The following is a 24,566-nucleotide window of genomic DNA, read 5'->3' on the forward strand; positions in this document are numbered from 1 at the left end:
TTTAGGTTGAATGGGGGAAATGGCCAATTTGCCTTGAGAAGGAAGCACCATACTAAACCACCGACTTGCATCACTCATTGTCACAGTTAAAATAATTCTCATAAAAACTTTTCCTGTATGAAGCAGGAATCGGTCACACACTCCTACGACTGACTGTGCTAAACACATGGCCATTAAGTATGAAAAAAATTGTCGAAAAGGCAGTGCTACCTTGGAAGTGCTTAAAATGATTCATTTAGGTACTGCTTAAAAGGATCAATAACTCCAAAACCATTTCCATATAAGATACTCATTCCTATATTCAAACATTAACAAACATGTGATCGAACGCATTTTGAAAATATTATCAAAACAATCCTCATATTCACATTAATACGATTTTATCTAGATTTTTCTATAAGTTTTTCCATGTTTTGAAATTAATAATTTGTATTTATATTCGGTGACTCACAAAACTAGGGGCCCAGATAGCCGTAGCGTTAAACGCGCAGCTATTCAGCAAGACCAAGCTGTGGGTCGTGGGTTCGAATCCCACCGGTCGAGGATCTATTCGGGTTGGAAATTTTCTCGACCTCTCAGGGCATAGAGTATCTTCGTACCTGCTACACGATATGCACATGCAAAAATGGTCATTGGCATAGTTAGCTCTCAGTTAATAACTGTGGAAGTGCTCATTAGAACACTAAGCTGAGAAGCAGGCTCTGTCCCAGTGGGGACGTAACGCCAGAAAGAAGTAGACTCACAAAACTGACCTCCTAAACTTTCATATAGCAATTCTACTTCACGGAACAAGCCAAAAGTAAATTTAAATATATAACGGCATAGACCGGGTGAGTTTAGTTACTCAAAAGAAACAGAAGGGTAATCCCTTAACATTCCACTTGTTTTCAAAACAGCATTTTCCATAAAAAATATCAGAAATCAAAACCTAGATAGTATTTTCAAAAGTTATTGTTCGCATTATGATCTCAATCAAATTTACTTACCTGAAAGTTGACTCACATATTTTTCTCAAAATTGTTTCCTAGTTTTGTAAATTAATGTTTCAAGCCCATGAAATTCAAACAAAAATATTTTGAAATGTTTTCAATGTCTAGAAACCACGATACTTTATAATAATAGATAGCAACTAATACATAATGCAGCTCAATATCCTCCGAACAAATGCAGCCTTTCAGCCTGTTTCAGGTGACTGATATATAGAGTTTCGGCTTTTCTGTAACTAGTCAAACTTGACATAGAAGTTCAATACCTTAAAACACCATGTGTCCTTAACACCTCATTATACGGTATGCGTTTGCAGATGGCAAAAGTAAAAACAAAATCAAAATATCAAATGAATTTCAATATTTAGCAAATGCACAGATTACTTAACCAAAACTATTTTAAAATCAATAATGCAGCTGGGTACACAAAAACACATTTTTCCAGCAAAGACAGTGTTGGTGGTTACATTGACCGTGCATGGACAGTAAGGATATTCATCCATAAAATGTAATTAAAAAAGAGGAAAAAATACCTGCAAAATATCGAAATGAAATAATCATCGAAATCCATGGATGAGTCTGTACAATTTGCAATAACCTTCCTAGATGAATTGTTATGAAGAACCTGAAAGAGAAGCTAGTTTCTTTTCATTTCAAGAACTTTTGGTATGGTATCATTTTGACTCAAGGATAACTTTTTAAAATGGCCTATAAGTTTTCGCATGCAATTTATTTGAAAAAATTCTAACTCCGAAACTGTTGATTTTAGAATAAAAATGTTCTATGAAGAAAATGTAGCAAACCATTTGGACTATAAGAAAAAAATAGACACTGAATAAATATTTAATTTTTTTCATGCAAAATTCAAAAATACAACTGATGTTTTAAATTACAGAAAAACCCCAATATAAATATTGTTAAAATTTTCTCCATAGAATTTTGATAATAAACAGATGTTTGGGACAAGAGTCACGATGCAGAATTTTTAATAACAATTGTTTTCTAAGAACAACGTTTAGTCAATTTTCTAAATTTTGTTTTTTTCGTCAAAATAAATATGTTCTTATGATACAATAAGAATCTTGGAATCATTCTGAACTATGATGATTATCATGATCATTTCTGGAGAAGTAGCAATTTAAATAATAAAAACGGATATTTTAATTAGTTATTCGCGATTCTCCATCAAGAAAAATAAGATGTAAATCTGGCCTTCTTGAAAACGTATGTTCTTGATGGGTAGTCGGGAATAACTAATGAAAATAACTTATTTTATTATTTAAATAATCCTTTTTTGCATTTAACTTGGATAATTCAAAAATGGCTACTTTTAGAGAAGTGATCACGATAATCATTATAGTTTAGAATGATTTCAAGATTCTTATTGTATAAAAATTTCTTTATCGTGAAACATTGTCCCAAACATCTGCTTCCTGTCGAAATACTATGGTGAAAGTTTGACACTTCAGCCGTTACGATGTTGTATTTTGTACAACACTGGTGAAAAAATCTCGCTTTTCGCTCACAACAGCAGCGTGGTGGTTCTGTAGTCCAAATGGCTCGCTACAACTTCTTCATAAAACATTTTTTCTCTGAAATCAACAGTTTCAGAGTTAGAATTTTTCAAAAAAAAAGCATTCAAAATTTTATAGGCCATTTTCAAATGTTATTCTTGAGTCAAAACGATCGATTTTTCTATGTAAAACACTCTTATTCTGACTGACTGACCGATTTGACATGGAATTCTGTAGTTATTAGAATCAGTGGCGCAACCAGAGGGGGGATGAGTTTTGGGCTTCAAAACTTAATTTGAGAAGTTTGCAACAGATAAGCAATTAAAGCAAAATCCAAAGCATCAACAATCTTTAAGTTTTCTCAGAAATCAGTCAAATTGTACGACTTTCAGAGTATGTGAATTACCGGAAAAACAATTTATTGGTTTTTGGATATTACAGAGAAATAAACCTTAGAATGCTGTTTAAACATTTAGCTGCCAATGAAAGCATATCTGGCCCATTAGTCATTTGTTATTCTAAAAATTATTGACAAAAATGTGTTTCCAGTTTGTCTCATAACACAAATGGATGCATGATTTTTCCACTATACACTCCCGTGCATAAGTTTGGGTTCACCCCCTAAAAAACATGCAAAAGTGTTCTGTCCATATCTCTGTGATTACACGTCCAATTGAAACTCTCTAAGTCGCATTCGCAAGGCAAAAAGTTATTCTTACTTCGTATGCAATTTTCCAAAAACATTCTTTGAACTTTGTACACTAAATTTTTACCTAAAGTTGTAACATTTTTCAAAAAACACACTGAAAAATTATATCTGATTTCCTCAGCATTGGGTCGACCAAAATTTTAAATCAAAGTGTCATTAGAGTCGTAATCTTATATTCTTTAAAGAGACCTCACGATATTTTGTCGGAAAAATCTGAAAAGTATTCAAAATCAATGAAACAGTCAGTCACCGTGCAAAAGTTTGGATTCACCCCTCAGGATGGTGTGTCATGCAAAAGTTTGGGTTCATTCATGTGTGATTATTCATGTGGCCGGAGTTATTCCGGTGAGTCACTGGGTCGGGTCGGGTAAAAATATGCTATTTTTTGGGACATGCCAAGTTGTCTTTATTTGTTTGCAATGACAATCATTTTAATATGCATAATTCATCAATATTTGATATTCAACATTATAAATGAAGAATTTTGCACCGTTTAGAATGTACCGGATGAGGCCATTCGAATTTAATGGCCGGAAAAACCGGCTATAGATTTGTTGGATACTAAATCGTTTCAATTCTCGAAAAGTAGATATCAATCATAATAGTTAACAAAAATGCCTTCCCATGAGCTTGGCACAGAGGTTCAGATATAAATTTACCACTTTATAGTAGAATGGAGGGTTCCGCGGACCCGAAAAAAGTCATTTGTAGGATCAATCAAATGCCGGAAACAAGGTAATCCAATTCAACCGTTCCTCAAAGGGTTCACAATGATGCGATTTTCTTAAAATTCTTTGATATAGTAGCCACACTATATCCGATTTCAGAAACTATCCGTGACTTGAAATTGGCCTACCTTCAGGGGCAGAAGAGTACAGCTTCCTTTTCACCCGACCTGATTTAGTGACCCACCGGAATGACTCCGGCCACATGAACATTCTCAGGATTCCTTCCTTCCTTCCACTTTTAGAAACTAGATATGTGTACGAGTATACTAACATAAAATAAATGAAATCCGTTAAGTATTTGCTGAGCGGTGTCAGTTTTAGTTTATTTTCTTTCACATAGGCCTATACGGGATAATTTCTAAATTCAACATTGGAGTTTGTACAGCTATTTGTGTATCTCTATGTGATTTTCCTTGTATTTTTATTAGCTGGTAAAACTAATTTAAGCATGTATTAAGTTTGAGGTGTTCAAATTGAAGGTTCATATTGAGAAGAAATTAGGAAATATTGAAATAAACTTGATAAGAATTATGCAGACTTATTTAAAACACAATACAAATTAAAAATTGTATTGAGCGTGAACAAAAGTAATTGCGTAACAGTTATTTCGTTTTCAAAACCAATCTCACCAATCAATGAAAAGCAAACATAAATTAAAAATAATGTTTTTTTTTCCTAGTATGCATATTCTACACTGACTGATAACAGTAATTTTTCGAAATTGTTTGAGTTAGTGGAGATAATTTAGCACTAACTATAATTTCAGATCACCTCACAATATCATTTGTGAAGCCAAACTCCAAGAAGGGGAATTATTGGGGGTTCTAGAAAAGTTGCAATCTTCTTTTAGTAAATTACTCACACGAGTATCACTGAAAAAGGGCCTTTAAGTAAGAAGTGCTTAAAATCTCGAATTCAGTACTTGTTTCAAAGTGCATTTTATTGATTAATAAAAAAAAATACCTATTTTTCCATTTTACTAGTTAGGGATTAAACTTCTACATGATATCTTGGCGAAACACAACATTTTCTAACAAATTTCTCTGATTATTCAAAGGATTTGACCAATATGCTTTCATTCATTTGGCAAAATAATCAAACAAATATTTTCTGGAAGATTTGCCATGCTAAATTATTATGAAATTTTCAGAAGCCTCTGCCATTTTTAGTAAACAAATAAAAAAAAATATTGTTGGAGCATTGTATTCAAGAGATTAAAAATATGGTTCAGCGAATTCAAGAAAATTTTCTTTAATGCTATGCTTAGTTGTTTCTGCAGATGCGTTTCATGTTCATATGCATAAATTACAGCTTGAGCATGGCTACTCGGGATGCTTTACGAAAACTTTAATCACATACAAACTTACTTACAAAATATACTTAGGGGCGCCCAAAGGGAGGTTTGCCAAGGGCGCCGTGAGACCACGCTACGGCTCTGGGTATCAGTGATACCGTGTCACACTCTTGTATTGTTATCTCGTTTAATCCAGTATTAAGTTGGATTATATCATTTGAAGCATACGTAAATTTTCCAACTCGATTTGGTTTTATTACCACTTCAGTCGCTCTGTTGTATTTTGTACAACCGAGCGACTGAAGCCGCGAAATCCGCGAAATTTGAAGAATTTATATTACAATCGCAGTAAATTCCAATGTTTTGGCTGTGAACATGGTTTTCTTATTTTAAAATCGGTGTTCAGACAAATATTTTCATACAATTTAGTTTTAACTAGGAGGTCCTTTTGGCCCAATGGAGTACATTGCTTCTGGCCTGCTTGTTCCTTTCCAAATTTTGAATTGCCACTCTATTATTAAACTTTTCATTCCTATTCGTGGAATCAGGATGTTCGTTAATGAAATAGCGCTAAATTGTCACATTAATTGGGCATTTTTACTAAAAACATGCATTTTTGTGTGTAATATGGTCAAAACTATAGGACCGCGACAAAGCCACAAAATTATTATCGCCTTAGGCACCCGCGAAATTTCGAAAATTTTGCCGCGAATTTCCATTGTCCCTAGTAATGAGTCATTACCAAACGCTTTTCAGTTGGGCAATAGACTCATACCACAATGCGGGAAAATGGGAAAAATGTTGTTTGCAATTTCTCATCGTAATAGGCTGGTTTTCATCACAACAATCTGTCATGAAATGGTCTACTGAATTATGCAGTGTCGTAATAGTCATTACACAATTGAAAGCATTTTTCATTAGCACTCGTCGTAATTATCCAACTCGGCAAGCCTCATTGGACAAATGTACGACTCGTGTTATAAAAATCATCATTCTGCAACTTGTTGCGTAAACTACTATTACAGAACTAAGAAAATAGCTATACTTCCACTTGAAACTAGATTACCTAGACAGGCATCATTCGTCCGAATTATTTCAATTTTCTAAGCACCTCGTCTGAATTATACTATCGGATGTCTATAGGTACACTTTACAATGAACGGTTTTCCGTTTTCCCGCCCTTTTTCCTGCTTTTCTTTGTTTTCACATCTTTTGGGCTCTCACTCCGACTCACACTCGGGTAAGAGCTTACGATGGGAATGGAGCCCTACTGGAACGACACGACGCTATTGTTTCGCTATATTAGTGTTTTATTTGCTTTGTGTAGCTTTCATTTGTTGGGTCCATGATGGTGGGACGCTTCGTAGCATCACTGACTGGTCCACTGAAGATGGCCTATGAACATGGGGTAGGAGGGCCTCGAATCGGAGTGTTTCCACCAAGAAACTGCACCCTAGATGCTCCCTTTGTTGACTGAACAAATACACTTCACTTGCTGTTTGAGCGAGCTCTTCAGTCGGGAAGTAGAAGGCACAAACGATTGTTGTTTCAACTGTTCTGCTTGCTCATCTGCTGCAACAACAGGACCGTTTTGTAATGTGGGTCGAGGCGCTTTAAGATGGCACAGATACGATTTAAGTCGCAATCGATTGTTGGAAAATATTGAGGACTGAATATTGATGAATCTTTATTACATGATCCCACAACCCATCCACCGTAGATTACCCCCAACCCGTTGGTGGTACTTTGGGGACTGGAACATAAATTTGATCTAATTGAGACTTTCCCCCTTGATGCGTATTCCATTTCAGGACACATGAGGCCTTCTTCACCGTTACTAGATTCGGTTAGAGATCAGTTCGAGGACTACGATCAATTAGCGAAAGATTTTACACGCGTATTTTTAAACCTGGAACCGTCGTGTCTTCAGAACGCACAGCTATTCGACGTAGTGTTCCTAGTAGGGCAGCAATCCAAGCAGCGAGCCCGCTTCATCGGCGTACGCGCCATCCTCGGCGTCAGAAGTCGTGTCTTTCAGGTAGGTTGAGGCTTTAACTATCCAACACTCGATGTGTGAGCTTTATTTGTTTCACTCCAGGAAATGCTGTACGGAATTCAAACTGGTTTCGGATCACCTCAGGTGCCGGTTGCGGAGCTACTGGCCCGACCGGCTCCAACGCTTCTCTCCCCGCAAAACCTACGGCCCAAGAGCAGTAACTTCCTCCAAGTGCCGGACATTGAATCGCCTCGACCGAAAAGTGTTCCCTCGTCACCGATGGTGAAACGAGCCTTCTCACGCCTCGGCACGATCACCGCCGGCTGGGGTAGATCGATACGAAAGCAGCAGTCGCAGCTGAACGCCGACGACAAGAAGAAATGGGCCTCCTCACAGGACTGTTCCGGTTCGTATGCTCCCCCCAACTTTCCATTTCAAGTCAACGGATGTTCTTACTTTTCCAGATAAAGATGGCAAAGAAAGCAGTTCCAAGAGCAAAGCCAACGCAGGCCAACTGGCCGTTCCACGACTGTCGGTTTGCGCCGATGCACAGAAGGTCGATCGAGCGAAGCTGGCGCAGACTGAGTTCACGATCATCGAGTTCGATCCGGAAACCTTCCGAGTGCTACTGGACTATCTACACACCGGCAGTTGCCCGTTGACGTGCATATCGATCCCAGGTCTCATTTGTGCTGCGGAGCACTACGACCTGCCTGAACTTCTGCAAGCTTGTTTCCACCACGCAAAACAGTTCCTACGGATAGATGCCGTCTGTCCGATGTTGACCGCCCTGGAGAACTACTACTGGCGATACACATCTGCCTCGGAGCTGGTCAACATGATCCTGGCGTTCGTTGAAACCCGAGCGTACGCTCTGTTCCAGACGGCAGAGTTTCTTACGCTCAGCGAGAGCATGGTTCAGATGATCATGTGCCGAAACCTGGAAATACCTGAAGTTCGCAAGTTCGAAGCCATGCTGGCTTGGGCGAAACACAAAGTACGGTTGATCGTTTGACCTCCCTTTAAGCTTTCAATAACGTATTTCTCTCATTTTCTCACCTAGGTGAAATCCAAAGCATCAGCCAAGACGGACGCCAAGGTTGAGTTCCGTTGCATCATGGAGCGGCTGGCACGGGACCTGAAACTGCACCGAATCTCACCGCAAGAGCTCATCAAGATCGTGCTTCCATCGAAGGCCATCAAGAACGAGCGCATCCTGGAAACGTTGATGTACCAGGCGAACAGTGGCATGTACCGGATACAGGACAGCTATCTGGAGGCCTGCCAGCAGCGTCTGCAGAAGCAGGACTCTCGCTACAGCGAGTGGGGAGAGAGCTTCGACTGCGGCTTATAGGACGAGGATCAGCTGTAGTGAAACAGCTGATCCTCGTCATTCCCAGTCCGCACCCCAAGCCGGACTTCGGTCGGTGAACCGTATTCTTCACTATCACCCCAGCCAAACATTACCACGTTATTGGCGGTGCTGTTGTTGGACGGAGCAACGGCATCCGCAGCATTGGGCGCTTCTCCCGAATCCGTCATTCGGGTGGACTTTATTGTTATGTGTTACGGATGTGTTCTAGAGATTCTGTATAGGGAAATTGTTGTTCCTTTCTGTTAGATGTGTGTATCGCCAGTTGAGATGCCCATTAGCGGGCGTTGACAAGGGACGGACAGCAATCCGAAAGAGTCTGTTGACCGTTATTGATCATGATGTAGCAAATTTTATCAACGTGTATTTATCCTCATGCTCTGCCACGGATATTGTTTTCTAAGTTTAGGGCTTACGGTGTGCCCAACGGCTTGTTTTAAGTTTTGGAGTAAATGTTGAGGACGTTGCATTCGTTAGTCGTTACGCAAAGTTTATAGATCGCAAAGGCAAGGTTACATTTTCTGAATGACTGTTGAGTGAATTGTAGGATACAGCCGATGCACACTGCGGTGAAAGTTACGCATGTTTGGTATGAAGTACCTGACATTTCGTACAGAACTGTCGCAGCGATGTTGCGTGAGCTACCGCACGTGTAGGTCGGCTCTTGAACAGTAGGAAGTAACAGTACATAGTGGCGAAAGGTAAATTCTATTTGTCAATCGTACCTTAAGATGTAGGTATTTAATGAGCTTGCTGCAGTAGTAAACGAGTCGGTTGATTGCGTAGAAAATAATCTATTCCTACTTTCTGAAAATAATAACTGTTCTTGATAAAAAAAATGTAATGCCAATCGACCGTTATACCAAATGCCGTTTATGGCAAATGGCTTTATTCCAAATAGCCCAGATCTATTCATAGATAGGAAATCTCGAGTCTTTCTTGACGGAAATTCAAGTTTTAAAATATGAATTTGTATGATCGGGTCTGGGTTATTTGAAATAAAGGAATTTGCCATAAAGGACATTTGGTATAACGGTCGTTTGGCATAACATTTTTCTTCAAGAAAACATTTCGCTCGTTATCTTCTAGCGAACTCTATTACGGTAGCAAATTATTCTTAACTATTAGTCTTTTTTCAGTTGTTATTGTGCATCCCGATAAAATTCAGAAAGAGAACTTCGCTCATTTTCCTCTTCTTTATCAACGAACTTAAGGTAACACACGATAGACTCATCGTGGCATCATAAACAATCTATGTTCAAACTATCGTTGAAAAGAAAATATTTCTATTTTATATCATATCGGTCATTCGGTGATCTATCGAATCATATGCTTGCTAGCAACAGGCATGTTGATACACTTTCAGTTCATCTCTGTCTGGTAGAACCGATATCACACCCCGAAAACTGCAAAATTGATAATCATTTATGGATAGCAAACAGTTGCACCTTAAGCACCGCCAACACATTTTCAATCGGAAGGATTTTGGCGCGCTCGAACTGACAAATCCTCCGTTGTAATGAAACTTCTTCCGTCGACGTGATGTTGGACTGTTTTCAAAAACAGTCGAGATAAAAGCCGAGCCGGCAGAGCAATGACAGTTAGTTCGTTCAAAACTTCGCTTCGGAAGTCCAACCGGCCAGATTCTATATACAGAGAGTTGCGCGAAGAGACTTCTTTGAATGGTTGTTCTTCTTCGTCTTCGAAAATAGCCCCTATCTGTTTTGCTGGTCTGCTCGATAGGTAGACGGTTTGACAGTTCGATAGGTAGATTTGGTTTCACTCTTCGCGCAACTCTCCATTCATAGACTCTGCAACCGGCGAACTCCAGATTGGTGCTGCGAAGTCAATAAATTTTTTTCTACATTGTAGCACAGACAAACAGACGTCACACTCTCATCATTGTCCATCGACTACCTTTTTAACGGTCGATTCAAAAATATGGTAGGTGGCCAATCCGCCATCCGCAGCGCTCGCATCGTTTTTGTTCGCGTTTGACGTTTACACACTACCGCCATCTGTTAGCCCGTCGGCCAAATACACTAATTTTAGCATTGGGCGTACATGTCCTATGTGACTATGATTTGGATCGAGATTTGTTCTAAGTTTTACGTCTGTTTGTCTGTGATTGTAGCTTAACGTTTTATTGACTTCGCAGCACCAATCTGGAGTTCGCCGGTTGGACTTCCGAAGCGAAGTTTTGAACGAACTAACTGTCATTGCTCTGCCGGCTCGGCTTTTATCTCGACTGTTTTTGAAAACAGTCCAACATCACGTCGACGGAAGAAGTTCCATTACAACGGAGGATTTGTCAGTTCGAGCGCGCCAAAATCCTTTCGATTGAAAATGTGTTGGCGGTGCTTAAGGTGCAACTGTTTGCTATCCATAAATGATTATCAATTTTGCAGTTTTCGGGGTGTGATATCGGTTCTACCAGACAGAGATGAACTGAAAGTGTATCAACATGCCTGTTGCTAGCAAGCATATGATTCGATAGATCACCGAATGACCGATATGATATAAAATAGAAATATTTTCTTTTCAACGATAGTTTGAACACAGACAAACAGACGTCACACTCTCACCGATGTCCATCGACCACCTTTTTAACGGCCGATTCAAATATATGGTAGGTGGCCAGTCCACCACCCGCAGCGCTCGCATCGTTTTTGTTCGCGTTTGACGTTTACACACTACCGCCATCTGTTGGTCCATCGGCCAAACACATCGATTTTAGCATTGGGCGTACATGTCCTCGTGACTATGATTTTGATCGCGATTTGTTCTAAGTGTTACGTCTGTTTGTCTGTGGTTTGAACATAGATTGTTCATGAATGCCACGATGAGTCTATCGTGTGTTACCTTAAGTTCGTTGATAAAGAAGAGGAAAATGAGCGAAGTTCTCTTTCTGAATTTTATCGGGATGCACAATATGATCACAATGATATAATGGCGAAAAAATAACAAAAATCATCAAACCAGAAATTAACAAATCGAAAGACGGATAACGTAATGACAGTTTGAATTTTACCACATTTTTAGCAGTATCGATTTAACATGCACAGTTTGTTTATGAGATGCATGGTAGATCATGATGTGAGAATGAAAACTAAGTGGCGCCAATACTAAAATTAAAACATCGCCCAAGAAACATTAGCAGCTGAATCACAGTTTATTCAGTTGGAATATGCTTGACAGTGGTTTGTTTAACGCTCATTCCACTAAAAGTGTGACTAAAATCACAGACAAACAGACGTAACACTTAGAACAAATGTCGATCAAAATCATAGTCACGAGGACATGTACGCCCAATGCTAAAATCGGTGTGTTTGGCCGATAGGCCAACAGATGGCGGTAGTGTGCAAACGTCAAACGCGAACAAAAACGATGCGAGCGCTGCGGGTGGTGAATCGGCCACCTACCATATTTTTGAACCGACAGTTAAAAAGGTGGTCGATGGCCAATGATGAGAGTGTGACGTCTGTTTGTCTGTGCTAAAATGTTCATTGGGTGGTGAACTGTAATTTCCATATACAGAGTCGAGTTCCAAACGAGCAGAAGACTTGTCAAATCTGGAACAACACCTCACTCTTATTTATAGGCATTATAGTTCGAACGAACTTAGATAAAAAAAATATTCTAGCTTCGAGTTCGTCAATGCTATGTTGTAATTGAACTCCGTAGCTTAAAATCAAATAAAATTTAGTTTTGGTTTTTTTAAACAAAAATATCTGAAAAAAAGATAGATTTTAATATTCCAATTTTTTGTATGCCTCGTTTACCTCTTCAGAAGCTCATTGAAAGCATCATTTTTCCAATTTTGAAATGACTATTTTTAACTTCAACCATAGCAACAAAATCCTTTACTCTTTTTACCACTTCCATAGTGAATAAGCATGTTTTTATTTCCAAAATCGCCACAATAAATGCTGTAAAACAAAACAAATAAAAACGGTTTCCGCGTTTTCTTCCTTCGCATCGCAATCATTACCGGCACTGCATTTCCGAATAGTTGATATTAGGCTTCCCACAAATGACATCGATTCATTCCCGAAAATAGTCAAATAAAAACGCATTAGTCAAAATAACAAAACATAAGAAAACAAACAAATAAACTTCACACAAAGGAACTGAATATTTTATATGTGAATTTATAGACCACAAAACAAAAATCCCTAGCAAACAAAAAATAACGAGAGAAACTCCTCAGAAATAACAAACACACCCATACTCGTACACTCGTACGCACATGTGTGAGTGTGGAATTCCTGCTGAGACTGTGTGTGTGTGAACATTGTCGAAGAGAGTATAAGCTGAAAGAAGAAAAAAAGCCAATTTTAACAAACCGAGGACTTGTTTGGAAAGCCAAAAACCGTAAAAGTTAGACAATTTTGAAACGTGGGTGTCGTAATAGAAGGAAAAAATAGAACGTAACCGCCAACACAAGTATGTGTGTAACAATAACAAAGCGTGAACACAGTCACAATACAATCCAAATCACTAGCAAAACCGAACGGTTCGTCGATGTACATTGTAAATAAGCAACCCGAATGGAAGAGGAACACACACATCAAGAAAGATACAGATTATATGATAATTATTAGATGTTTATATATTGAAGAGGATATGTGGATGAATATATACATATATATACTGGAGCAAACAATCGATGGATGCAGCTAACGTAATGTTGAAATCGTTATTCATAAATTAATAATATTTTGAAAGAAAGCCTTCAGTGTCGGCCCACATGTAATATTGTAACACAGACATCAGACAGACAGACATTGTCTGTGATTGTAAGTTCGGTCAATCATTAGAAAATGCAGTTTGCCGAAAATGGATTGTTCTCGGGATCCATGAAAGATACCCTACTTCGGAGGTAGGGCGCATAAGAGCGCATCCCAACTAACATTCACTCATTTAACAAACACCATTATGGCAGTTTTATCCAGCATCATGTTTAATAACATTTTAACAATTTTCATACCCAACCTTTGTTCAGGCATTGTTCACACAAATTTGGAGAAACTTTAAAGCATGTCGTTGAATACCAACTTTATTTTTCAGCTTTAAAAACGTCTTGCAAGCATTTAGTTCAGCTTCTAACCAGCTGGTCCAAAAATAATTAAAAACAAATAAAAAACAAAAATTTATTTTTCTAGGCACTTTAAATGTTGTGTTAACATTTATTATGATATAACAATCACATTTAAAAATCGCCTGGATACTGGATTCGAACTCGAGACCTTCCAATCGTCAGCGGTATGCCTTGCTATCTGCGCCATCCTAGAGTTGATGATTGTACTGTCTAGTGTAAAATATAAACCTCTCCTAGCTGAATATTGATCATATTTGAGCTTCTATTCGACAACGTCTAATCAACACATGGTACGCCAATCAACAACTGAACAAGCATATTATTCAGCTGCTGTTTAGTGCTGATCCTAGTTGAGTTCAGTCGGCTATTTTTAGCGCACAGTGAGAAAATTTGTGTTGATGATGGTCAAAAACAATGTTTATTCACACAAAGTAAAATCAGTCTGAAGAGATTAATCTAATTTCATAATAGGCTTTAGTTTGTTCAAAACTTTAATTTGAATGATTTGTTTACTAAAATATTCTTTTAAATTAAATATTTTTGTTTTTTTTTTATATTGATTTTTTTATAAACCTATTATGCATTAAAGAAATAGTTCTCTGTATGAATATATTTAAATCATTTGAAGGGTTCTGAGGACTATGCACCTGAATAGAAAAATATTCACATATTTTGATGCGCGGGATTTTTATTCACAGAAATGGCAAAGAAAATCATATTTCTTAGTTCTCAGTATTTATTCAGTTGTGAAGAAATGTTTTTTTTTAATATAGCTCGTTATGGATATTTATTTAATCATTTCTGTCAAAGGAATTTCCACTCTGTGTACGGAACTACATCCCGAGCCGGCGAAAAAAAAGCTTAGCAATAGCAAATTATAATATTGATAGATAAAATTGATATTGACTTGATAGATATATGATATAAAAGATCTGGAAATGATATTTAAAATAAACTACTGGGACAAAATTGGCATGTCATATTTAGATTCTGTAAGATTTGACCAATAGCTGCGAGCTATTCATTAGATCTGCAAACATAAAATTGTTCATAGGTTTAGAAGATCTAGGAACAAAATTTTGAAACTGTCTTCTGATTATTTATCTCTTATGTCAATCAATTCTATATCACGCTTTGTTTGTTAGTACTTCGCTCCTACTCGGAATACTTAGCTTAAATGTTCATTTTTTCTTCAAAATAATCCTACATTTCTGGAGGCTGACCATCTCTATTTTCTGAACAGCTATTTGAAAAGTTTTGAGAAAGCATAATTTATGAGCTTTGAAATGCATGCGGAACTAAACACGAATTTCTGATATTTTGTCCATTTTATGAAATTTAGCTTTAGTTTTATCCATTCTGCAAGGCTTATTTATTGCTGAACATTGTGTTTATTTTTCGTAATTTTGGCCTCTATTGCATCAACTGTTCTTATGATATACTGAAGCTGAATTAGGATTTTATAAAATACTTATTCAGCTCTTAATCATGTTTACGTTGAACATGTGGAAAAAGCTGAAGTGCGAAGCAAGTAAAACGTTAATTCGTCTTCTAAATATCTCTTTATACATATACATTTCTTTGGTGGAATAATGACTTTATAATTGGGGGAAACATGTCTTGTTCGGCTCATTAGTAAAACAATCTTGACTAGTCGAATAAGAATCTTTGGAAACGTTTAATAAGTGGCGATCCAATTTTTGTTCATTCTAATGCATAACGTTGAATAGTGATCTAAGTTTGTGTTTGAAGAGCATCTTCTCAGCTTCTTATAGAGCAAAATTTTTATTCAGCTGTCATTACCATTATTAAACAATAATTAAACATGCATGCTTATTTGTGGCTCTGAAATGTTAGTTGGGATTCGGATGTGAATTGAGTTAGGTATCTCGCTTAAATTCTGAGAAAAATCCAACTTCGGTCAGAAACCGATTCTAACTTTTTTACCGCGCTGACAATATACAATGTCAACTTCAGTAGCATTCTTTAAAGATTGGAACAGTGCGCATCGTACCTTCGTGCTGTGCGTACACGAATTCTCTCTGCTCTTGGAAGTTTTCTTAAAAACTACCTAAAGCAATAAAACAGTACTTTTCAGTGCTACATAAACAGTACTTTTCAGTGCTAAAATTAAAAACGGTACTTTTCAGTACAATTTTTTTCTACTATTGATCCCTTTACGATCCTTGTTTGGACCCGTGCCTTCGATTTTTCGTTGGACCCGTTGGCGAAAGCTAGCGGTGGTAATCCTTCTTGGACACTGTCGTGGGAAAAAACCTCTCGAAGGTCACGTCTTCTTTCGTTTATTCATTAAACATAGTTGCAACAACAAACAAAAGGAAGGGAGAATCTCTGAATTCACTACTTCCTTCCAAAAAAGTGGGTTTTAAAACTGTCACTACACGTGGCAAGAATGGAAGAAAGGACGTTTCCCCGGAATGCAAATGCTATAACCAAATGCAAGACAAACAGAATGGCCGCAGAAATTCCGGATAACAAGAGCAAAGTTAAACGCGTGTTTCTTGCTCGTTTGCTTACAACTCAATACCTTTATTTTTCTCTTGCTTCATATCAATGACAATCAATGTGTATGGACAGGTCATGGAATAATATTGTGCGTTTAAGGTAAAACCCCAACAGCTTTCCCCCTCTCAACAGATGCTGTGCCCTAACATACATCGAATTCAACATATAGGGTTAGTATTGTTAGTCACATAGTCGTCACAGGTCAAGCCGTTTAGGTGGGTTTCTCATTCTTGTAGATCTACGAGGTGTTTCGATGTTACACTGTATTGGTTTTTCGATTATAGGTGCGTTTACCCGACTTCCGCTCGAAATCTTCATGACAACTGGCCTTGAAGATACAGCAGACTCATCGACAGCTTGTGTTGGTGTTTTATTTGGAGTTTGAACTACTGTTGTTTGTTGAGGTATGACAGTGTCGGAATTTTCGACGGAAGGTATCTGATTAGAGTAGTAAACCAAATGGCTACGTCGTAATCTATCGGTACATTCCGTGCTGGACTCGATATTGGTGTTTCGTTCCACAGGGCCCACTCTCATCTGATCCACATGCCGTTTCCAGATTCTGCCATCGTCCAACTCGATCATATAATGGAGTTTTCCAATTCGTTCAGCTACTTTACCGAATTGCCATTTAGAGGATCCCAAAAAGTCCCGTGCTGCAACTCGTTCATTGATCTTGAAGCTTCGCACACACGCTCCATTCCCGGGAGATGAATCCTCCGGAACGCTGGTAGGAACCAACAGATCGAGTCTTGATTTCATTTGCCTCCCAAATACTAGCATAGATGGTGATTTATCCGTTGAAGGATGTACGGTTCTACGGTACGCCATCAGAATTTTGTACAGCTCGAATTGCACATCCTTTCGTTCACACTTTAATGCCTTAAGTTTGTCCTTAAAAGTTTGAACAAACCGTTCAGCTTGACCGTTTGTAGCTGGGTGATACGGGGCTCCCATTTTGTGCGTGATGTTGTTACGCTTCAGAAACGTCTGGAATTGATCTGAGGTGAACTGAACCCCACGATCACTGACGATAATCGATGGGACTCCGTATGTGACGAAGTATTCACGCAGACGGTCTATTGTGGTATCCGTTGTCATGTCGGGAACGATCTTGACTTCTGGCCATTTTGTAAATGAATCCACGATCACGAAAAAGTACAGTCCTAGAAACGGCCCCGCAAAATCAATATGGATTCGTTGGAATGGTTCTGAAGCTTTTTTCCAGCAATGTGGAGCAACCTTTACAGGATTTTTCCGAACTCTGGCACAATCACCACAGTCTCTTGATAATTCCTCTATGTCACGGTCGACAGTCTCCCACCAGCAGTACGATCGCGCCAAAGACTTCATTCTGGATACGCCGAAGTGTCCCGTGTGCAACTCTTCTAGTACTCGCCGTCGTAGCTTAGGAGGAATGTAGACTCGTATACCCCTCATCAGACAACCCTTCTGGACCGAGAACTCACTTTGATTGATACCAAATCTGTCGCAGCCTTCAACGCTTCGTCCCACTTTCAAACCTTGCATCAACATTTTTACGTTAGAGTCCTCCTTAGTGCCTTCCGCCAAAACTTCTGCTGTTACAGGTAAAGTTTCAATCTGTTTCACTTCGACCAGGTCCGCTTCCTCAATTCGATGCTGGTTAACCTTATCTTGAATCGGCAATCTGGACATTGCGTCCGCATTCGCATTTTCTTTCGAAGAACGGAATCGAATCTCATAATCAAACGACTCCAAGAAAACTGCATAGTGCTGCATTCGCACGGCACTTAGCGTTGGAAGTCCTTTGTGGGGTGCTAAGATTTGAGTAACGGCTTTGTTATCAGTTACGAGGATGAATTTGCGGCCGTAAAGATACTAATAAAACTTTTTGACCCCAAATATGATCGCATACGCCTCTTTATCGACTTGTATGTAGTTTTGTTGCGATCTGTTCAGGGTTTGAGATGCATAGAGAATTGGTCTTTCGGTACCATCCGGATACAAATGGCTTAAAACGGCACCAACACCATAAGGTGATGCATCAGTTGCCAACACCAATGGAAGTTTAGGGTCGTAATGTACCAAAACTCTATCCGATTGCATCTCCTTTTTGACCCACAAAAACGCTTTATTGCATTCATCATCCCAACGGAACGGTACGTTATCCTTCAGCAGGTTGTTAATGGGGTAAATTTGGGTGCTTAAATTCTTCATGAATCGACCATAATAGTTTATTAAACCGACAAAAGCTCTAACTTGTTCACGATTGCATGGTATCGGCATCTGCTGAATAGCGTCTACTTTGGTTTTCATCTTGTGTATTCCTTCTCGGTCAATCACAAACCCACAGTATTCAATGCGGTCCGCAAAGAATTCACATTTTGCTACGTTCAACCGCATACCATGTACGTCCAACCGTTGCAGAACCATTTTCAATCGTTGGAATACTGAAACACCGGGGATATCTCCTAGCAGCTGAGAAATCTCACGCTGGAAAATGGCTGGTGCGGAAGAGATGCCGTACATTAAACGTGTCGGTTGATAGAGACCCAAATGCGTATTCAAGGTTAAGGCTTCACGATCCTCCTCTCGAACTTCCATTTGCAGATAGGCCTGCGCCAAATCCAACTTTGTAAATTTCTGTCCGCCAGCCATGTTCGAAAACAGCTCATCAATGGTCGGCAAAGGGTGTTCGTCAACCACGAGACATTTGTTGACCGTTATCTTATAGTCTCCGCATAAACGTACACGATCCACCGATTTCATGACTGGAACAACCGGAGTGGCCCAGGCACTACGTTCCACTTTCTTGAGTATACCGCTTTCTACCATGCTAGTTATTTCACGCTCCACAGTGTCACGAATGGCGAAGGGGATGGTACGAGCTTTCAAGAAGACTGGTTTGCTGTTTGGCTTGAAGTGCAATGCAGCCCTAACGCCTCGAATAGTACCGATCGACGAGTCAAACACCCGAGGAAAAACTTCGATAAGATCCCGCACAGCACCAGATAATGGTTTACCAGAGTTGCGAACCGAAATAGCTCCTACACAAGGCACTGGATTTCGAATGATCTCATTCCAATCGACGTTCAACTTCCGCATCCACTCACGACCTAACAAAGGGTGACGTTCTGTGTTGACCACAAACAATCGCAACGATTTCGAGTCACCGTTCAGCTGCACTTCCGCTTTCACATACCCACAAACTGCAATTTTGTTGCCACAGTAGCTCATTAACTCTACGTCAGTCTTGAACAATGGTAACTCGCCCAGGTAAACTTCCTTGTCGTCCAGGCCGATGAGAGAAACCGGAGACCCACAGTCGACCTCAAATTTGATGACCCTTTTATTTACCTCTAACGGTAAGATTACTTTCGACAAAGACTTCGACCTGTCATCAACTTTGCAAATCTCAAGAGTAAGGACCTCATCAACATCTGACTCCCCAATTTCCCTTACATCGTCACTGTTGTCCCCCTCATCTATCAAATTGGTTTGCATTTTCTTTCTCATAAGTTTGCTTTCTTTGCCCTGTTTTGATTGTTCTCCCAGCGATTGGAATTTGAGGCACACCCGCTGGAGATGTCCTAACTTTTTGCAGAAATTGCAAACGGTTTCTTTATGACGACAAGTACTCGCCAGCCTCACTTCCACATCGGTAGCATTTCCTTTTTGTAGTGTTTGTTACCTTCACTTGTCGCCTCTCAGTGTAGTTTACATCTTGTGTTCGCTTCTCGAAAATTTCCGCGCCCTCTCCCGATGCTTCCATCGAGAGCGCAATCTCCAACGCCTTCTCAAACGTCAGCTCTTTCTCCTCGATGAGTCGTGACCGAATTCTCTTCGATCGCATACCGAAGACCAGCTGGTTCCGCAATTCCTTCTTCAGATAGTCTCTGAATTTACAAAACTTCGCATCGCGTTGCAATTCCGTTATAAACTCCTTCATGGTTTCTCCTTCCTTTTGCGTTCGATTGCGGAACTTCCATACCTCTACCATCTCAAGTGGTTCCGGATCGAAGAATGCTCCCAACGTAGTAACAATTTCAGCGTAACTCTTCGTCTCCGGTTCGATCGGGCTGATATGATCACAGAGTAGGTCGTATGTCGTAGCTCCCATGTAATGTAGCAAGTAGTCTTCGTGGCGTTCCTCTGGCACATTGAACATACGAAATCCTCCTTCCAAACGTTTCACCCATCTCGCCCATTTGCCTTTTTCTTTGTCGAACGGTTCCATGGAGAAATTAGGCGCAACTGGTGCTGTAGCCGGAACAGCCACAGCCGCTTCTCTGTTGTCTTCCATCATTGTTTACATCGATCGAGGCCAGAATTACATCAACACACCCGTCGTTCGCAGCAACCACAGCATTCAATCATCAGCAGCAGCATCAGCAGCGTCGTCTAGCACTAATACAGTAACAGCCGATCGCTCGTACTCACACCAGCTTCGTCCGGAAAGGCCCCCTTTCGTAACAGCCGATCACTCGTACTCACACCAGCTTCGTCCGGAAAGGCCCCCTTTCGTCAACGTATTTTGACAGCTACTAAAGGTACGCTGCATTTTTGTCTATCTTACACGAAAATACTCACACAGGTAAAATAGTTATGAAAATTCGTCAGATTTGTACTGAATTCGGAATATAAACTCAATTTATTCAATTGGCTTGTATAGGGGTATCCAGTTTTTTTTACATATCATGATTCTATGTCAACAATTGAGCCAGAATCCAAAATTTCATAAATTTCCGTGCCCTGGAACTATTTTTAAAATACATTTCAAGTTAGTATGGAAATCGCTTTTGTATCATTGCTCGGCAAATGTTAATACGGGACGAGCTTTTATTATGTAAATTGAATTGTCATTGAGTCTACAGATTTAAATCTTTATTAATCATTTATAACATCAAAATATTGAAGCGCCATCAAATTGTATTCTACTTAGCCAAATCTCGCATAACCTGTGATCTCGCCCTAAAAGCCATTGGTAACCGAGTGTGTAGCTTGTTGTTACCGAGCAAACGAATGGATTTACACCTTATTCAACAATGTTACCATTCTCTATCTTCCAGTGGATATAGTTTCATTCTGGGCCATTCATTTGCCTAGAAACAAGGAGCAACACACTCGGCTACCAATGGCTTTTAGGGCGAGATCATAAATTATGCGAGAAATGTACTCTTTCGATCAAGCTACGAAAACTTTTTCAGTACCAGTTGTCACCGGTTTGAAACTAGAAAAGTGCTTAAATTTCATCATCAAAATGACGAATTGTCATGTTCCAACATGCAGGAGCAAATTATATTCGAAGAAACCCTAAAACAGAAGCATGTGAACCGGTTCCGACGATCATTGAGCAGAGAAACCGATCGTTAGGATAAAAATTGAAAAAAAGCACGAATCTTGTCGTCTGTTCCAAGCACTTCCGAGAATCAGATAGCAGGACCATAGCGGAAGAATATAAAGAAAATCCTGATTTAAGTTTTGAACAACTATCGAAAATTAAATTATACTAAACAATAACAACAAGCAAATGCACCTTGTGTTATTTATTTTATTAAACTTTTCAGTATACTTAACTCAAAGCCGACCTAAATGTCACCCTCACTCCTATGTATTTGGGCCCCTCATGTGACCTAGACATTCGGTCAAATTTTCCAAATTGTATATCAGATTCAATTCCTGCATTCCGTACAATAAGCCCTTTCTATGTACAGATAGTAAATATATTCTTGTATATTTATAAAAAAACAACTTGCACGGCTAGTTATTTCTGAGGGAGGTAATCGGTTGTGATGAGAAACATGAAAAATACTCCTCATAAATAGAACAAATGCATCAAATAACCTCCCAATCGGATACGTCACAAATTATTCTGCTAAGATATCGATATTTTGTTAACCTAAATACCTAAATTTACTTGAATTGCATTAAAATATAACAAATGCCATACAAATCCGGTAAAAGTTCATAACTATCTACTAATACTAATGCACAGGCGTGAATAGCATACCTTCTATAGCTGTCAATATACTTAGCCCTTTCGTAACGCCAGCAAGGTTGGTACCTTCCAACTTCCCGCTGATATTCCCAATCTGGAATTCGTCCTTTTGATGAAACCTCCGAGTGCGAAAACTTGCAATGTCGTCGATTCCTCTGTTCCTGCGTAGGTTTTCCTCCGTATCGTCGCCAAACTGCTATAACCAAATGCAAGACAAACAGAATGGCCGCAGAAATTCCGGATAACAAGAGCAAAGTTAAACGCGTGTTGCTTGCTCGTTTGCTTACAACTCAATACCTTTATTTTTCTCTTGCTTCATATCAATGACAATCAATGTGTATGGACAGGTCATGGAATAATATTGTGCGTTTAAGGTAAAACCCCAACAGCAAACCTTCTTCCAAGGGTGAAATGAATAATTGTATCGAAATGAGCAACCAGTTTGCTGCTCTAGACAAATTTTCCGAACACCAAATCGAAGCAGCCTCTAGCCCAGGCTCTTTGATTCAAGTGAGGAAGCAAAGAGTGCCGCCTATCGTGGTCAGTTGTTCCGAATTCGGGGGATTTAGGCAGGAGATCTTGAACTCCATTAGGGGAATCAAGGTTTCCATCCAAATCGCAAAGAAAGGCGACTGTCGCGTTTTGCCGGAAACTCTTAAAGATCGCGAACTTCTTCCCAAACATCTTGAAGAGAAGAAGCACAATTTTTTTACTTATGACGACAAAACTGAACGTTTGTTCAAAGTTGTCTTGAAAGGTCTCTCAAGTGACTATAAGTCACCCGAAGAGATCAAAAATGGAATAAATGATTTACTTGGATTTTCCCCAGTCCAAGTAATCATTATGAAAAAGAGAACCCAATCTGTCATTGTTCGGAAAGGGCTTTCTCAAGAATATTATTTAATTCACTTTAACAAAAAAAGAACTAGCTAATATAAAAGCTTTAGAAAAAGCAAAACTTATGTTCGATGTCCGTGTGACATGGGAACATTTCCAGAAAACTGGAGGAAATTACCAGAACCCCACTCAGTGCCGTCGGTGCCAAAAGTGGGGTCATGGTACAAAAAATTGTCGCATGGATGCTAAATGCATGATTTGCGGAGGTTCTTTTCATGCTAAGGACGTCTGTTCAGTGAAGGAACATACCACCAAGTTTATATGCGGAGCCAATCATAAATAACATTTTTGGGATTGTCCTTCACGCAAGAGAGTCGTTGAAACTCGTGCCAGGCAGTTGAAAGATAATATCCGTTGCGATAACGGTCGTTTCCGGAATTTTCCTGGTAATATCGAACAATACTCATTTTTCAGTTAACGATCGCTTGATTAGGAATCATACCCATCAGGAAGATCTTAATCATGCTCATTCACAAGCTAATTTTAATCCATCGGGTAGTCGTTCGAATTTTTCAATTTCGAATGTATCTACCCACGGAAAATCCTTTGCCGATATCGTAGCAGGTAACTTGAACTCCTCCCCTATTCGTTCTATGAGTACCCATTCTACTTGTTTCAAATCAAATGGAAAAAAAACCCTAATGTACCCACTTCAAGTGATATGTCTGCCTCTGATTTTAATTTTCTAACTGAACAATTGAATCTAATGATTGATGCAATGTTCAAAGCCACCATTATGAATGAAGCAGTCTAAGTTGGTGTAAAATTTACTAACCAAATTGTTATTGGATTACGATTTTCTAATGAATTCAAATAACAATTTAAATATTTTAAATTGCAATGCTCGTTCTTTGAATGGTAAGGAGGACGAGCTGTAAAATTTTCTTACAGTTCCCAAGAAACAATGGATCATTGAAGGTAGTTTTCGCAAGTGCTCACCGCATCAAAACAAAGGCGCCACTGTATATGGGATTTAACATTGTGACAGCATTACTGTTCTGTCAAACACACAAGGCTACGTTGGCGCTAACTGTGCTGTCCTTACATGTTTGTCTTACAGGGATTTATAACGAGTAATAACTAAATTGTGGAAAAAACGTTGAAGAAGTCCTTAATACTTATGATCACCGTCATTACAAAAATAGCCTTTGAACAGTAATAATTCAACAGCATGTTTTGATTATTCATCTGCTATTAAACTATAATAAAGCAGATAGCTTGAATAAGCCTTACGTTTGAGACCTTTTCACAAGCAATGTTCAACAATGATGTTTACATACACCGCGGGCATGCAAAATATTTAGACAATGTTTAAACAACATATCTCGCATACTCTGAGATAACGCCCTAAAAGCCATTGGTAGCCACGTGTGTAGCTCGTTGTTTCTGAGCAAATGAATGAATAAGCATCCAAACCAACATCACGGGCTGGTAGATAATGATCCTTTCTTTCCCATAGCGTT

General features: G+C 39.1%; 1 protein-coding gene across 12 annotated transcripts in view; it reads left to right on the plus strand.

Moving 5' to 3' along the window:
- Positions 1-9,438, plus strand: part of LOC5565987 — a 774,815-nt gene extending 765,377 nt beyond the window's left edge. For 11 of the 12 annotated variants that reach the window (XM_021855745.1, XM_021855749.1, XM_021855750.1 and 8 more), the window contains 4 exons: positions 7,043-7,269; positions 7,330-7,633; positions 7,692-8,224; positions 8,291-9,438. In XM_021855745.1, the coding sequence (XP_021711437.1) occupies positions 7,043-7,269; positions 7,330-7,633; positions 7,692-8,224; positions 8,291-8,581 (1,355 nt within the window). In that variant the 3' untranslated portion in view covers positions 8,582-9,438. The remainder of the gene's footprint in view (positions 1-7,042; positions 7,270-7,329; positions 7,634-7,691; positions 8,225-8,290) is intronic. The other variant, XM_021855747.1, reaches the window with a different exon arrangement.
- The last annotated feature ends 15,128 nt before the right edge of the window (positions 9,439-24,566 follow it).

This window comes from Aedes aegypti, chromosome 3, assembly GCF_002204515.2.
Source record: "Aedes aegypti strain LVP_AGWG chromosome 3, AaegL5.0 Primary Assembly, whole genome shotgun sequence".
Classification (NCBI taxonomy): Eukaryota; Metazoa; Arthropoda; class Insecta; order Diptera; family Culicidae; genus Aedes; species Aedes aegypti.